This window comes from Phyllostomus hastatus, unplaced genomic scaffold (genome assembly GCF_019186645.2).
Source record: "Phyllostomus hastatus isolate PE091 unplaced genomic scaffold, TTU_PhHast_1.1 phas_contig_210, whole genome shotgun sequence".
In the NCBI taxonomy this organism is placed as follows: domain Eukaryota; kingdom Metazoa; phylum Chordata; class Mammalia; order Chiroptera; family Phyllostomidae; genus Phyllostomus; species Phyllostomus hastatus.
This window is the reverse complement of record NW_025333737.1, coordinates 18,951,222-18,968,585: the sequence shown is the minus strand read 5'-3', so window position 1 is coordinate 18,968,585 and position 17,364 is coordinate 18,951,222. Positions and strand designations below refer to the sequence as shown.

Genomic DNA, 17,364 nt, shown 5'->3' with positions numbered 1-17,364 from the left:
TAGTAATTATATTTGGTGATCCTAGAAAAGAGGATGATGGTGTTTTGGGAGTTCATATAATTCTAAATCCAGTTTCTAGTGAGCACCATGTATAAGACTTGCTTGCTGTGTGTTTCATATGTTTGTTTGTTTCATTCATGGTATCAATGGTTTCCTCTCCCACTCTGCCTTTCTATTCCCCAGTACTGTCGAAAGGTGAAGTACCTTCTTCATAGTCATTGTTTGCCAAGGGAATAAAAACCTGGAGTGTCAGTCTCTCTGGTCTGTGTGAGCAGTACTTCCATTCTATGAAAAAATTCCAGTGCCTTTTATAATTACAACTTGCAGTATAGTATATACCCAGATCTCAAGTCCACATTGCTGGTTCTCTTCCCCCTGCAACACTGCAGGTGGTGCAGTTAAGGAGATTTTGGGGCAGCTCTCCAAAGTTCAGGTGCCATTGCCTTACTTTGAACTTGTTTCCAATCAGTATGCCGGTAACATGTCAGGCAAGTTTTAGAGGCATCCTTCTGCTTGGTCCTTCCTAATAGGCTGCTCTGATTGACTGGGCATTGGAAATACACTTTATAGTATTATTTATCAGTACATACTGCTGAGGTGCATCAAGGAGTATACAGATTCATTATGTTTTTAGAGTGAACAAATCAGTTCAGTTCTCTTCGAGCATCTTCATTTAGCACCTGTTTGTCATGCTTACACATACTGTGAGACCCATGCTCTGCCCTTTTGTATCCTGCTGGGATTTATCAAGGGCTTTTGGTGAAGGTATGCTATCTTTGGTTTAGAAGTGTTTAAATATAAAATGGAAATTATGCAGTTTGGGGATGAAAATGTCTCCCTTTCAAAAAAGGAGGAGCTATAATCCTTATAACTGCCATCTCTATCAGCCCATGAAAGAAAAAAATAAATACCGCATAAGTTTCTTTTATAGACTGTGACTTGTTTCTGTATGGTAAATGTTTTTATAATGATTTACTAACCCATTCCAAATGACTTAGAGTTGTTGTTGTATGTGCTTATATCTGTGAATACTTAATCTATTACTATTCTTAGAGAAAAAAATGCCTTATGTGTTGCCTAGTTACAACTCACTTGGCTTGCTTACTTCCTTTTAAAATGAGGAATGTTTTAGGGAAGGGGAAGATGCAGGATGGTTTTTAACCCCATGTGCTATTTATTCATCAGACCTGCCATAATATCATTGTATTAAAACTGCCATGAAATTCCTGACAGTCCTTAGATTTTTATTTGGAGCAATTTTGGAGTGATAACAATATAGTTAGTGTGTGTTTATATGTGGGGTGGGGGTAGAATTCAGATGAAAGGGTTAATGTGAATGTAGCAAAACAACCTTACCCATAGTGGGTAAAAAACCAAATCTGCTCTGCAACCTGACCCTAATTCAGAGTTTCCCCCTAGTTCCTTTTCCCTGTTGTTACTCTCCCAGTCCTTGCTCCTACCCTCCTTGTCTAATGCACTTGATTGAATTACCATTTAGAATGTCCTTCTCCTCCAACCTCAACCACTATGGCATGACTCATGTAGCTAGTGTCAGCGATGTGCTGCTGGACAACTCATTCACTCCACCGTGTCAGCGGATGGGCGGAATGGTCTCTTTTCGGACTTTTGAAGATTTTGTCAGGTAAGACACGGTGGAACTGTGTCTGTACAAAGGGAGCAATAGGCGTCTGTGTTTTGGTGTCTCAGATTTCTGCCAAATGAATAAAATTCCCCCGAAGAGCTGTAAGCCAGCTAGGGAGATGTAGCCTTTGCTGCATATGCCCTCGGAGAGGTATATGTCCTTCCATTTCTGCCTCTCATTCAGACTCTACAAGCCTCGACTTGTTATATGGGCCTGGTCAGAAAAAAAGAAACAAACAAAAACCATCTTTTCCTTGGGAGCTAACAGAAGAAGCTGTCTGCTCTGTGATGAGTGAAATGTCAGGAGAAATTAAACACAACACTAGAGTGAGCCCCACCAGAGACGATACATCTTTTGATTAAATGCATTCAGCATCTATCTCTTGATGTATACTGATGCATTACCCTAGGGGGAGGGGTAATTACATTGGTCTGTCACTGCTCCAGTCCCAGGCTCTTTCTGTTACTTTAAGACTGATGATGACAGCAGTGCTCGTATCTTATATATGAAAAAAACGAAACAAAAAAGCTTTAGATCATTCTTTTAAAATATATATATATGGTTTATTAAAGTTGAAACAATCCATCCTCCTAATTTCTGCCACTTGGTGAAATTTTGCATATCACCTCTAGCCACTGGTGATTCTATTCAGTTGACTACTGAGCACAGGGTAGGGTAGATTATTCTTTCAGACTGAGCTGGCAATGGCAGCGTTAGTTTTCTGCTAGTTGCATTTTCATGGTGGGTGTTTTTTTTTCTGGTATTTTTCAGGATCTTTGATGAAGTGATGGGCTGCTTCTGTGATTCCCCACCCCAAAGCCCCACATTCCCTGAGGCGGGTCACACATCTCTATACGATGAAGACAAGGTACACTATCCCCTTTGGGAGACTGCTTTTCTCCTGCAGATATATGACTTCTACTACATATATACTGTCTTTCTGACTTTGGAACATTATAAGGAAGAATCCGTCTTTTTACCCTTCTTTATATTTGTAATTTTATATGTCTCATCAAAGTATTTTTGGAAACTGGTGGAATATAAACCCTAACCTAAAAAAGAAATAAACCCATTAATCCTGGAATCCATAGTGTAGAATAGGCTCGGCTATATCCATTGTAGTTGGCTCTGGGTCTCTGAATATAGTTTCAGAGACTTTAGCTTTGGGTACTTCAAATCGTGCATGGTGATGGCTTATATGCTGGCGCAGTGGTGCCATTGTGGTCTTCAGGAAGTGGTTGACGTTAGACAGCAAAAATAAATTAATAAATAAGTACACATTTTGTTTAAAGCTTTGCCTTTTATTAAGTCCCTTCTTTTAATTTCTCAGTAAACATGTTACAATTGTTGTTGTTTTCCCCTACCAGGTTATTTTTCTGTGGTTTGACACTTCTACTGTATGATAAATTGTTAGGAAATATATTATGTGGGAATATCTCCAGGTGGCTTCTCTCATTTTTCTTTGCATTCTGTGAAGAGATATGGCAGTTGGTTTCATTCCCATTTTATTGATGAAAAAGCTGAGACATAGTGGTCTTCAGGTTCATGTCAAGTCAAGATTTGGGGCCACCTCTAGTTAATTCCATTGCTGCCTTATCTTTTTTAAAAAGTTTTTTTTTATTGACTTTAGAGAGAGGGAGGAAGAGGGGAGAGAGGGAGACATCAGTTTGTTGTTCCACTCATTGACATATTCATCCGTTGATTCTTGTATGTGCCCTAACTGGGGATTGAATTCGTAACCTTGGTATATCATGACAACGCTCTAACCAACTGAGCTACCTACCCAGCCAGGGCTGCTGCCTTATCATTGAAAAATTAAATGTTTTACTTTATTTGATCTCCATTGTGGATTTTGGGTAGTGGTTTCAATTTGCTTATTCGTACTAGTGTGCAAATCAAAATGTCCTGTGGGGCATATCTATTTTTCTGGTATTCTACCAAATACTATAACTTTTCTCTGCCTCTCTGTTAGTCAGCCTCCTAATTTCTTTATCTTGTGTTCTTGGGTTATAGGTCCCCAGGGATGAACCAATTCACATTCTCAATGTGGCTATCAAGACTGACGGTGATATTGAGGATGACAGGCTGGCAGTGATGTTCAGAGAGTTTACCCAGCAAAATGTAAGTTGAGTGGGGCCTGGTGATGATGCTCCTATCCTGCTGGCTGTGTATGAGACCCACCTTTTGATCAGTTGCTACTTGTAAGACCTGTCACTGAGGATGGCTGTGCCCTTTACACAGTTCTGCCTGTAGGGGTAAAATTCCAAAGTGACTTAATAGTATATAATGAATGTCTTTTTATGTCAAGAAATATAGACCTCAACTATATAAAATGTTTTAAGGAAGGAAGTGTGGTCCTAAATCTTTCCCAGAGCTCCAGTCTTGAACTCTCAGTCACCTGCTGAATGTTTTCCTTGGGGGTCTTACTTCCACATGTCCAGGCCCACACTTCTATCAGGTTTCTTTTGGTCCTTCCCTCCTCTCCCTTAAAAGTACCACTTATACTTTCATTCTCCTTTCAGTTAGTTATGTGTAACCTGTATATCTTGTTCTGGCATCAAACTCCATAGTTTAAACCTAAATTGCCATCATTTTCCTTCACTCTTCTGACTCCCTACAACACGTTCTACCTCCGCCCCTCAGAAAAACCCCAGAAACCCCAAGTAACCCGGCCCTTCCACCCAGTTATTCAGAAATCACCGACTTCCTCCTTTCCCTTGCCATTGCATGATGCTACTCCTCTGCCACAGTGTATACGTGTTTATTTGTATCTCATCAGTCACCAAGGTCTGTTAGTTTTTCCTTTGCAGTGTCTCTTTCCCTGCCTCCCTTTCTTTTCAGTTTTTTAATGGAAAACTCCCACTACCATCTCTCTAGTTTAAAACCTTACTCACCTCACACTGGAGACACCACAACAGATTTACTTGTGATCTACCTATATTCCTTCACTCGCCCCCTCCAGATAATTTCTGTTCTGTTCACCACCACACAAAATTAAATGTCCACAATTCCCTTTTACCAAGTTATTCTCCCACTCGGCAATGATTCTCTGTTACCTTCAGGATGCCTCCTTAACTTGGTGTTTAACATCAGGCTATTGATGAAGGCTAACAATCTGGCCTTCACTGTTCTGTGAAAATACGCCAGTCTTTGTGTCTACTCTCTTCTACTGCCCCTCGCCTGGAATGTTTCTAACATTCTCTCTCTCTTTCTAAATCCTGCTTGTTTTAAAGACTGTTTCAGATTTCATCTCTTCTGTGAGTACTGCTCTGAGTAGCCCTAACTAAAATGTATTTTTCTTTCTTGACTTTTTAATTGGTCATCATACATTTATTAGCAATAATAATACTTATTTACAAACAACTTCTAAGTAAAATTTTTTATTTGCACCTCATCACAATCCCATGATGTTAGATTAGTTAGGAATTATTCCAGTTGTGCACAGGGGGGAAAGCTCAATCTTAGAGAGATTAATTAAGGCCCCTTGATCACCAGCTGGTAGATGATAGAGCAAAAATTATCATTAAAGGCTTTGATTCCACTTCTAGAGGGACATAGATCTAGGTGCTTTAGTAAATAATATATTTTTAGCCCTGAAGATGCTTATAGTCTAGTTCAGGGGTGTCAAATTCATTTTCACCAGGGGCCACATCAGCTTCATGGTTGCCTTCAAAGGGCCAAATGTAATTTTAGGACTGTATAAATGTAACTACTTAACCAGGGGCATGGAGCTTGGTACTGCTGCTGGGTAGATACAAGGTGCTGGCCAGATAAAACAAGGTGGAGGGCCGGATTCAGCCTTAGGGCCTTGTGTTTGCCCTGTGGTTTGGTTGTAGAGACTGGTTGGGCATGCTTAAAAGGATAGTCTACCTACAACTACATTTCATTGCAATGTAGGTGCCCAAGTGCCCTCTTCGACTCCCCTTGTGACAAGACCTAAGTGTTTTCTTTGAACGGGAAGCACCTAGCTGTAGTGTTGTAGAGAAAGAATCGAATAGATTTTTTTAAAAACTTAATTTAGCAATATAAACAATTGGTGCCATAGGCATTCACATCACGTAATGCTAATGGTAGATACCTGGGAAAAGATGGTAACTTTGTGCTTAACATGAGTCTTAGCATTTACTTCTAGAACTATGGTGGCCAACATGAAGAAAAGATACTTACAGAAAAGTGAAAATGGGGGACACGCCTGGGAACTTTTCTTTAGAAGAAAAATTTACTGTACTTTTCTTTTTGCCCTTGTCTTGTGACCATATAAAACTAACCCGACACCAGTGACCAACGTAACCTTAGCTGCAAGAAACAACATTAGCTCCTAATGTTGCTCATGGCTGCTGAGGCTGCTGCTTGCTGAAATCTGAAATTTTCTTCCCCTCTTTTGAGAAACCAGTTATTTGATTGCTTTGAATTCAACTGTAGGCTTTTTATTACCCTCAGATCTTAGTGTGGTATATACCATCACATGTTGATTTAAAGAGGCACTTTCTTCCTCTTCACTACATTAATTTGTAACATTAATTGGCAATCAGAAATTACCTTTTCCATTTACTGGGCTTGTAAACTGAGGCACAGGAAAATCCAGTGCTTTTGCCTGTGGCTATTCAGAAGGCTAAGAGTAGACTGTGCCAACATTCCAAGCCTCGAGTAGCTGGGAACTGCATCAAGTACTGTACTTATCCAGGAATATTTGGCATTTTCACATCCTTGTTTTGAAAAAGGATGTAAAAATAAAAAGAAGGAAAAACAATTTTTTTTAAAAAGCTGAAATGATAACTAGTTTTGTTTTTCATTTCATGATCATCCTTCTAGCAGTTTAGAAAAAGTTTCTTTTTTAAAAGCACACATTAAACTATTGAATAGTTTGATCCAAATTGTCCAAATAATCTTCTAGTCCCAGCATGTCTTTTTTTCTCTCATAGAAATTAGGATCATATATTTGTAAATGACTTGTGGAGGAGATTGAAGCAGTCAGTGTAAATGGAGTTTCTCCAGGTGCTGACGCCTAATCGCTGGGTAATAGCTGTGGACTTGCTGTGAGACCCGCATTATTACAATGTAATCAGGATCCTGTTGCTCTGCTGTTATTGTCAGCCACTTGTGGAATTTTAAAAGCAATAACAATTTTGACTTTAAATCATGGCATTATTAAAGTTATTTTCTTCCCTTGTCTGAACATAGCTATTGATGCTTATCTTTGAAGGACTTGGCTGTGGTGGAATCCTTTGTTGGTGGTGTCAGAAGTGTTTCTGTTCCATGGCACACTAAGAGATTGAGAACCACCACCAGCCCACCCCACTCCTCCCTCTCTCCCTCCCTGCCTCCCTCTCTCGTCTCCTCCCGTGTCTTTTTCCTCCCTCTCTCCCTCTCTCCCTTTCTTCCTTTTCTTATTGTAGTATTAATACTTGGTTATTTATAATAACCACTCTGATGTCAGTACAGATCATTTTTAAATGGGATTAAGCCAAAATTTATTTGTATTTCACCAGGGGATTTATTGTTAGGGAATTAATTTTTCCAATTATATTATGCTTATGTTGTTAATTTTACTTCTAAGTAAATGCCATAGCAGAAATTGTTCTCCAATAGGGGGAAATGGCCTGGGAATGTGCTTATTGATAAGGGGGCACCAACTTGGTTTTTAAAAATACATAGCATCATGAAAGTCAAGAATTGCCTTAAGAACATATCTCTTGGTTAGAGTTAGAGCAAAGGATGTGATAAAACTATAGTCTGCATGCGGGTTGTGAAAGTCCACATATTTTTTTCTATTTGTGTTACTCATATATTCTGCCAGGTCATTTAAATGGTGAGATTGTTTTTCTCCTTGTTGCCATGTTGTTAGGGGCCCTTTAAGATCATGCTTTTTACTTAGTTCATTAATCTGTTTCTTTGTCTCTGTCTTTGGAGATAAATGAGCTCTACAAGACAGAAGCAAGCTTAGATCCAAAGGACCAGTACTTATATGAGAGACTGTCTTGAAACTGCTGGTCTCTTTTGCCTTCTAATAAACTGCTCACCCATGGCATGTGGAGATAGGAATAATCACTAAATTTAAAAGTCTGTTAAATACTGTTTTTAGCAATTTTTAAAGAAATTGTAAAAAAAATACCTTCATATAAAGTAGGGGGAGCCATGTTTTAGAAGTGATGAAAAGATCGGGATTTGTTAGGTTAAATTCTAGGAATGCTGGTATGTGATGGTAGCTACTATCTATAATTACATAATAAGTTTAGGACCTGAATTTTCCATTTTATGAAAACTTCCTTTTTCCTTATGACCTGAGTGACCTAAATTCACTTAGCCTTTGTTTTAGTTATAATCTTCACATTTAAACATACCCACCAATGTGATTTCTATAAGCAGAAATTGTGTTAAGGTCTACCTTGATGTGAATCAGACCTTAGAGAATTTAGGTGATTTCATATGACCCTTTTTCCTACAAAGTTCTCTCTCAATTTTACCCAGATGAATATAAAACCTATTCCATATGACTTAGTCCCAGGAGCCAGGTTGAGATTTGTTTATTTGCAGGTTTGACAGTACTGAGCCAAGACACAGACAGACAACCAAAAAGGGTACTTAGCCCAATTAGAGCCTGACGAGGACTGAATGGGGTAAGGCTTAGGGTGAATGGAGATCTCATCTGTTTTCTGTTTTACATGTTTTTTCATAGAAAGCTACTCTGGTTGAGCATGGAATCCGGCGCCTTACTTTCCTGGTTGCACAAGAGGTATTGGCAATATATGAATTATACCTCTCTAATATTTCTTATGCTGCTGCTAGAATTTTTAAAAGTAAATAAATGGAATTATATTCGTACACTTATTTATAGAGTTTATGCAGAAAATAACTGTTTTCTATAAGTTTAAGAAAAACATCAACTCACACCTTTAACTCAGTTTGGTTTTAAATTTATTACTAATTGCCAACTTCTCTTTTTCTTTCCTTTTTGTCTTTCATTTGAAAGGATTTCAGGAAACAGATCAGCTATGAGGTGGATCAGAGATTTCATGTAAGTAAAAGAAACAATAATGAAATATTATTTACTGTTTTATCTGTTTGCCACTGATTATTTAAACAAAGAATGCATGTGAGTTATTTAGAAGGGTTGGACTGACATTTATTTGGTGTCCTTTTTTTTTTAGGAAGTATTATAATGGCGCTTCAGTATAACAAATTCTCAATATAACTTGAGAAATAATTGAGAATGAGCGTATGCATTTATCTAAATGAATAAGGTAGAGAAGCAGGAGCTAACAAGCAATTTCTTCTGAGTGCACAGTGAATTGGTAATCAAGAACTACCAGCCTTGACTGGGCTCAACTGGTTGGGTGTCTTCCTGCAAAGCTAAAGGTCCCTGGTTCTATTCCCAGTCAGGGCACATGCCTTGGTTGCGGGCCCAGGTCCCCAGTTAGGACGTGTACAGGAGGCAACTGATCAACGTTCCTCTGTCACATTGATGTTTCTATCCTTGTCTTTCTCCCTCCCTTCTCCTCTCTCTAAAAATAAATTTTAAAAATCTTAAAAAAAAAAAAAACACTGCCAGTTGTACTTTGGTGTCTGGGCTTTTACCAAAGATGTATTCCAGTTCTATTATTGAGAATTCTCAGTTCTGAAAAACAATAATTTCTTATTAAAATGCCTTAGCAGACGCCAAGTTGGTGCTTTTTGTCTTATGTGAATTCTAGGAGGAGGAAATAAATAAAAATTGAGCAGTAAGTTGCTTGTTCTCCCATTTAACTGAATTACCTGTTAATATTTATGAGATTAAAATTTTTACTGAAAAGAGAAGAGCCTGGCATCTGAACTATGGTATATCCATATGATCATACCCAATATGATGATAGCACTAAGGCCAAAAATCCAGTTTGCAATCAAGATGTTATTCTCTAAAGTGAATGATTGTAGTCAAAATATATCTTTAAAAATTTATTCTAATGTAGCTAAGACTCCAGAGGATATTAAGAAGTCCTAATTTTCCTGATAAGACTTTTATTTGTTTTGTTTTAGCAATTAAGATAATTAAGTTAGTTTTCAAGCCCTATTCATTTGCAATAATGAAGATAGCATTTGGAATTCCAAAAAGGACTTTCTAAACTCAAGGACCTAAGTGTGGTTGCTTTTATTGTCCTTTTGTTTACTAGGTCTTTAGCACCTGACATTTTGTTTTCCTTCTCACAGTTAACCTTGTTGGTCTATTCCAGTGATCTCCAACCTTTTTCATCTCATGGCACACATAAACTGATTATTAAAATTCTGTGGCACACCAAAAAATAAATTTTTTGCCAATCTGACAAAAAATAGGTGTAATTTTGATTCACACTGGATGGCTCTTGTGTTGGCTGTTGTTATTTTTTAATTTGACAATCTAAGGGAAAAGAAGTCAGTGCCCCTGACTATATAGTCAGGCAGTGCAGGTTTTAAAAATTCCTGTGGTGCACCAGTGTGCCGTGGCACACCAGTTGAAAATCGCTAGCCTGGTCTACAGAGAAACAAGAGAGCCTACCCTGCAAACTAAAAAGCTAAGATTTTCTGAAATGCTTTAGGAAATGTTGTGGACTGCACAGCTCCCCTGTGTTATTGATGTCAGGAAACCAAGCAGAGTGCAGATATGCATCAATCAATAACTTCAGATAGGAGACTGGAGGCAGTGAAGAAGTATTAGGAGCTTAAAGAGAACCCTGGGGCTTTAGGAAGAAAAATCCAGAGCTTAGAGAATAAAATTGATACTTGAGGATAGAATATGAGAGCCCGTGAATAAGCACTGTGGCTGGTGGTGCTGATCAGAGCTAAGGTAGACGTGCCAGAGCCAGGCTTTGGGTTTGGGAATAGTATTGGGCTATATTCTTAAGCATTTATGTGAGTTTTCTCTTCTCGCTGACTTTGAGATCCTATATTATTTTGGGGAACAAAATAGTAAAAAGAAAAGAAAGAAAGAAAAAATTGTTTTTCTTTTTCCTAATGGTTCAGATAGAGTCTTTATGTCTATAGTATATGAACTGGTATCCTATAATAAACATTGTTCAATAAATTAATACTCTAGTAACATTTTTAAAAAGCTAAAGCAATTAATTCTCATGGGCATTTTTTATATTTTTAAAGAATTTATTTATTTTTTTAGAGGGATGGGGAGGGAAGGAGAAAGAGAAGGAGAGAAACATCAGTTTGTGGTTGCCTCTCATGTGCCCCCTACTGGGGACCTGGCCAGCAACCCAGGCATGTGTCCTACACTGGGAATTGAACCGACGACCCTTTGGTTCGCAGGCCTGCACTCAATCCACTGAGCTATGCCAGCCAGGGCTCTCATGGGCATTTTTTTGTATGTGTTTTATAAAAAAACTTCATCTTATCTCTAAATCTGTGTTATGTCCAGTGTATGTCTACAGCTTTAAAACACTTTTTTCTCCTTCTTATCCCAATATTTCTAGATTTAGGTTTAATAGGGACATGTACAGGCAAAATCTGCTAGGAAATGAACCCAGCAGTGGGTCTTTCTGGGAATCATGGTCCAGTTCCTATTTATAGTGACATCAAGTGGGAAATCAGTTATACTATCAAGTGATATGATTTGTCATGAGTGTAGGAAAGGTTGCTTGAGGACTTAGAGAAATTAAGGTTTGGGTGTAGACTGGATTTTCTCTGCAGAATTGAATGGCAGAGGAGTTGGGTTATTTTTATATTAGGACCCTTAGAAATGATTAGTGGTTATACAGGGGGCAAGGGCAACTATTACTGAGTTCCATCTAGGATCTACAATAGCCAGGATGCCTTGGCAGGAGCTGTACAAATGCAGGCTCACTGTCATGGTACTGCTCTCAGTCCTGCTGCTGGTGGTAGCTTTCCATTCATGAAGGAGACACAGCCTCTGTCATGTCATCTGATGTGTGCTTGCCCCATAGTTAGTGTAGTGTGAAAAAGAGGGAGCTTTCCGTGAGTGTTAGAGATGAATCCCTTGATCTCTCTGGCTTCTTGGTAATCCACTGTGATGTACGCAGTCTCCTCTGTTCTCCACTGTGACACCCCTATATTATCGAATAGGAGAGAGAATGCATACTTGAGGGGACAAGGAGAGGAGGAAGGTTACCAAGTCTGGTTCAAGAACATTGGCTGGTATGGAATGGAGCCGCTGTGCTGTTGCAAAGTCATCTCAGACTGCTTCAGAGCCAGAACGAGGCAAAAGAGGGCCGGAGTAAGAGGTTCCTAGAGAGTGTGTATTGTTAGGTGTTTATTCAGATGCTAGTGAAAGCTATAAATAAGCATTTCCAAAACTTCATTGTTTAATATCCACAGTCCCCCTGGAGTGTCTGCTGCTACTTTAGTCTCAACTCTATATGGAGCCTGTTCTGAGTTAGCAATATTTACCAGCATTAAGAATGCTTAGTGTCAGGTCTGTTTCCATAACCATCTCATTAAATCAAGTACCTATAATGGGATTTGAATAACTGCTTGACATTGATATATAAACAAAAAAATTGAGGAAAACTGAGCCTATTCCTGTAAATATCTTCTTCATATTAAAAAAAAATGAAACCTTGAAAGCAAAAGAACAGGCTCTTTCAATTTCTGCAGGTATATAAGCTGTAGTTCTCTGCTTTCATGTAGTATTAATTCTCTGATAGTTTTACTCACATTTCAGGTTGCAAAGGGTGCAGCAGAAGGTGCTATTTAATTGTAATATAAGTGTTATACTTTTTGAAGCTTTCCATATTTTTTCAGCCATGTTTTTTTAAGGATACTGAAATGTACATTTTCAGGATTTCATCTTATCCTTTGACACCTAAACAAAAGCATTAGGTCTAAAAACTATGGTGAGATTCTAAATGTTTTGCATCTGTTAAATTTCCTTTTGATTTTTGTTTGTATGATTTCATCAGACTTTTAAAATTCTGCTATAAATCATCTGGGAATACTTCTACTCTTACTGATTTTATGTGAATGACTCCCACTTTAAAATTAAATGCTTTGGAAGAAAGAGCCCACTAATGAAAACACTTATCATGGTTAGTAGTTCATTTCTTTAAAAAAATTTTTGATATGTCAGTTATTTCTCAATAAAGCTGAAAAAATTGGTAGTTTTGTTTGCTAGTGGATCAACTATTAGTTTTTCAGAAGGTTTGGGTTTTTGTTTTAATTACAGTCTATATAATTAGCTCTCAGCATGTTGAGGTAAAAGAGAATTGCACCAGCAAGCTTTCAATTTCTTCATCTCATTAGGTTTTTAACACGATTATTAGTATCATAATCAGCTATGATGTTTACTGCTGCAGGTTTTCACATTCTCTGATTTGCAGGGTGTCTTGATTGGCTAATTTAGGCAAATTATTTTGATTGTCTTGATGATGGTTGGCTGATTAGAACACAGCAGGAGTATAATTTCTTCCTGAGAAATGTTGCATTCTTTTGTTTTTTGGTACCAGAACACTAAGAGGGTTTTTCTTTGTGTACATTCAGTTATGATATTTGCCCATAACACTAGTAGAATGCCTGGAAAGCAATTACATTAGTGATAGAATAAGCATGAATGCTGTTTGTGGAAAAAACTGGCATATGAGGATGAGGTAGGATGAAGGAATTTGCTAAAACTACAGGATCAGACTTTTGAATTTCTTCTTTTGTGTTTCTGTGATTTGTTTCGAGTGCCAAAAGAGATGACTTTCTATCAGTCCTTAGACTTGAAGAATTGTTCATTAATCCTACTTCCCATTGCACAGAAGTTCTTACCATCTCCTGTTCTTAATGCTTCCTGCTTAAATTAAGGACTTTACTGTAGAGCTAAAAATTTACTCAGAAGTTAAAGAAAGTTGTTGATAACATCTCATAACACCTTCTTTTAGCTAACTTTAATGAAAGTTGTTTTCCTGATTGGTGGTCTTTTCCCACTTCTATCAAGAATTAGTCAGTCTCTTTCATTATTTATAGTAAAGGTATTTCTGTATAATTTGTTTTTCATGCTTTTCAGTTACTACAAATTTTCTTAGTTGATTTAAGTAGTAAAGAAGTGGTGTTTTGGTTACTATTGTTATGTTTTTGAAGGAAAATTATATTGGTCCTGCTCTTATACACAGTTGAATAAATGATGTACTAAATGAGTTTTCTAATTAATTAATTAATTAATTAATTGTTAAGGCAGAATGGAAGTGTGTGTGCTTAAAAGATTATTATCACTTTCCTTGACTTTCAGAAAATTTCATGAAAGAATTTTGTTACCCTTTCATTTTTGAGTTGTGTTACTTTAGTTAATGCTCTGAAAGCCATACCTTTCAAGAATAAAACAAAATAAGACTATAAAGCCCCGAGCATGAAACCTACTGACACTGCAGCTGAACATCTTCCTGCCTGACCTTGAAGTCATCCCAATGTTCTTTACTGTCATTTGGGGGAATTACAGAATTATTTAGAATGAAAACATCATCAATAAAAGATCAGTGCTGTGTGAAGTCCACTTTCAAAGGGCTTTTAAGGACCCAAGTCTGGACAAGGGGTTTCCTGGGCTGGTAAACAATCTCCAAGAAGCCTGTTAAATGCCATTGTACAGTTAAAATGCAAGGAAATTGTATGAAGATTTATTAACTGTGCAAGTTAAGGTGAGAGTAGGATATAATAGCTGTGGAAAATATTCAAGAAGTTTTCAGTAAATTCAAGAACCACAAGTTTTCAGCATGAGTTTTGCTTTTCTTTTTTTAATTTTTAAAAATTCTTAATTTCTATTTGTTGTCTCATCAAAGAGAAGCCCTATAAGGAATCTGGATTATAACAGGAATAGAACAACAATGCCCTATGCTTGAGGTGGAGTGGTAGAAATGAAAGGGCACGTAGAAACCCAAGTTCATATTCCAGTCCTGGGCATGTCTCTTGGTCATGGCTTCCTTAGTTGTAAAATGGGATGCCTGCCTTGAGAAGTTGTTGAGAGCATTTGAGGGGACAACTCATGAGAGTGCCTGCCACCCAGAAGGCTTTCATTTCAGTTCATGTTTCTGTCATGGTTCCTAAAGCTCATTGAGGGACATTTATGCAGCTAGTCCTGGTCTCACTGCCTTTTACCAATAAGTGTTTGATTATACTGCACTCATAATGAAGATGCCTAATGAAACCTCCTATAGAGGCAAATAGTAATGACTTGATTCCAACATCACCAGTAGAGCTTCCCATCCGAGAAACAGGGGTATTTGGTGTTAATAAGTTAAATTTCAGAAACTAATGGACTCTGCTAATTGAATTCATCTTTGTTAATTAATAAGGTTCTAGTAAATTGGTTGCTTTCTTCCGTAATGCCCCTGCAAAAGAGCAGTAAGATCAAATGATTCCAAGTTCACTAGTTCTTCCCTCTACATGTAGTGGTAGTGACCAAAGTAACGTCTGTACTTTTCTTTGTCTTGAGACATTATTGTTTAAACCCTTGAAATTATTGACTCGAGAGTGAATGAAGAAAAATACATGAATTGGGATTCTATGCTTTCTAGCTAGTTTACATTTTAAGAGTTTCTTAAGGGGAAACTTGGGAAATCAGTCCAGTAACTATTGCAGTGCTGAAGCTTAAGGGTATATTGGTTTTATTTATCAGAGTGTACCAAGAACAACACCCAGGAAAACTTTTTTTAAAATTTTTACTTGGGAGATGAAAAAAATACTAATTTTTTTCCCTTGGAGAGGGTAACTGTTGACGTTAGGTTAATAGTGTGGTGATTCTCAAATTTGGAAGTGAGATCAAAGTGATGGTTACCCAGAGGATCATCCGTATTCCCTGGGCTAAGCTTCAGTACAGAGTGTATTTTCTAGGAAACTGTCTTCTAGATGCTTGAGTGCTTCTGTACTACGTGTTGATCCCCAAAGAGCCATATCTATGAAGGACTGATACATTTTCCCCTTCTTTTAACACAGAGAGAATTCCCTAAATTTTTCACATTCCGAGCAAGGGATAAGGTAAGAACTGATTTTTTTCTTTTCCTCCCCCTCCCTTACATGCCCAAGAGTGGCTTATCTTTGCCATATACTCTTCTTGCCATTTTTTTCTCTAATTGGATTTGTGCTTCTCTTTGCCTTACATGTATGTGTCTTAGAACAAAAGAAGACTCCTTTCTGACAGTTTGGTTCGGGAAACAACCACATGTCCTGACCTACCCAGAGAAAGCAATAGTTTTCAAAATCATCCTTACGTTTTAGGATGATCCTAATGATGTGTTATTAAAGGACTGTTTTACTTAGTAGGATTATTCTCATCTCCTACAATTTCTTTATATTCAGGTCTTGTTTATGTGCATTAGTTGTTCAATTTTAAAATACAGAACTTTGGACCATGTCGGTTTCTTCCTGTTACCAGCTTATATTTTTGGCTCTCTCCATTCATTCAAATGACATGTACTCTAGAAAAACAATTTATTTATTTATTTTTAAAGATTTTATTTATTTATTCTTAGAGAGGGAAGGGAGGGAGAGAGAGAGAGAGAGAGAGAGAGAGAGAGAGAGAGAAACATCAATGTGCAGTTGCTGGGGGTCATGGCCTGCAACCCAGGCATGTACCCTGACTGGGAATCAAACTTGCGACACTTTGGTTCGCAGCCCACGCTCAATCCACTGAGCTACGCCAGCCAGGGCCTAGAAAAACAATTTAGTTTCAGCAAAATGTACAGTAAATATAAATACAACTCTTTAAAAAGATATATATAATAACATATCAATGGATATGGTATGTTTCAAAACCAGATACCTCTATTTTAAAAAATTATGTCTATTTTTCATGTATTTACTATGTCCTTTGTACCGTGCCAGAAGTGATAGGCATTTTAGACTAGTTGGGTAAATCCAAAACACTGGTACATTGGTATGTGAAGTAGTTGTTAATGTGAAACAGTTTGTAGTTAATTGTAAAAGAATGAATTATAAAGATATTAAATGCTACAGGAGTTCTGAGGGAATTGATGTTTTTTGTTTGTTTTTAATGGGGAGCATCACCACTTGTGAAAGCATAAATGATGAAAGCTTGGGAAGTAAATAGATTCTTTAGTGCCTAATCTTATGTAAGTTACAGCATTATCCTTGTGTACAGCTCATTTCTGTGGTTCATTAGCACATCATAGCTTATGTTTTTATTTTTAAGCATCTCTTTTACATACGCATTCATAATAGAATTTTGTAACCATGTCTTATGGACTGTTTTTTCTCCAATTCTTGTGCTCAGTTTGAGGAGGATCGTATCTATCGTCACTTGGAGCCCGCCCTTGCCTTCCAGTTAGAGCTGAACCGGATGAGAAATTTTGACCTTACTGCCATTCCATGTGCTAATCACAAGATGCACCTGTATCTTGGGGCAGCCAAAGTGGAAGTGGGCACAGAAGTGACAGACTATAGGTTCTTTGTCCGTGCAATCATCAGACATTCTGATCTGGTCACCAAGGTGGGTGCTGTACTTCGATGGGAAGTTATCTCCGAGGGAAGGGACAGGGGAACAGTCATGGTTCAAAATTAGATTTTCATTTTTTGAAATAAAGCTCTTGTTCTTTTTGATCTCACTCTCTAATAACCAGCAGAAGTCTGAGAGTCATTTCTCTCACAGAAGTAAATATCCTGTGTAATAAGGAGCTTTTTGTTTTTTCATTTGAATTTTCTTGGTAATGGAAGAATGATAACACACACTTGAGAAAAGGGAAAGCATGCCAACAGAAAAACCACAGGGAGCATTAGGTGGTGATAGAGGATAAGGGGAAAAGTTCGAAGTGACCCCA

At 37.7% G+C, this 17,364-nt stretch overlaps 1 protein-coding gene across 10 annotated transcripts in view; it reads left to right on the top strand.

Annotated features, from left to right (window-relative positions):
- The window catches only part of ACACA (acetyl-CoA carboxylase alpha), a 259,834-nt gene that overhangs the window by 142,529 nt on the left and 99,941 nt on the right, over positions 1 to 17,364 (top strand). For all 10 annotated transcript variants that reach the window (XM_045835837.1, XM_045835836.1, XM_045835833.1 and 7 more), the window contains 7 exons: positions 1,499 to 1,642; positions 2,414 to 2,510; positions 3,656 to 3,763; positions 8,319 to 8,375; positions 8,613 to 8,657; positions 15,524 to 15,565; positions 16,821 to 17,036. In XM_045835837.1, coding sequence (XP_045691793.1) covers positions 1,499 to 1,642; positions 2,414 to 2,510; positions 3,656 to 3,763; positions 8,319 to 8,375; positions 8,613 to 8,657; positions 15,524 to 15,565; positions 16,821 to 17,036 — 709 coding nt within the window. The remainder of the gene's footprint in view (positions 1 to 1,498; positions 1,643 to 2,413; positions 2,511 to 3,655; positions 3,764 to 8,318; positions 8,376 to 8,612; positions 8,658 to 15,523; positions 15,566 to 16,820; positions 17,037 to 17,364) is intronic.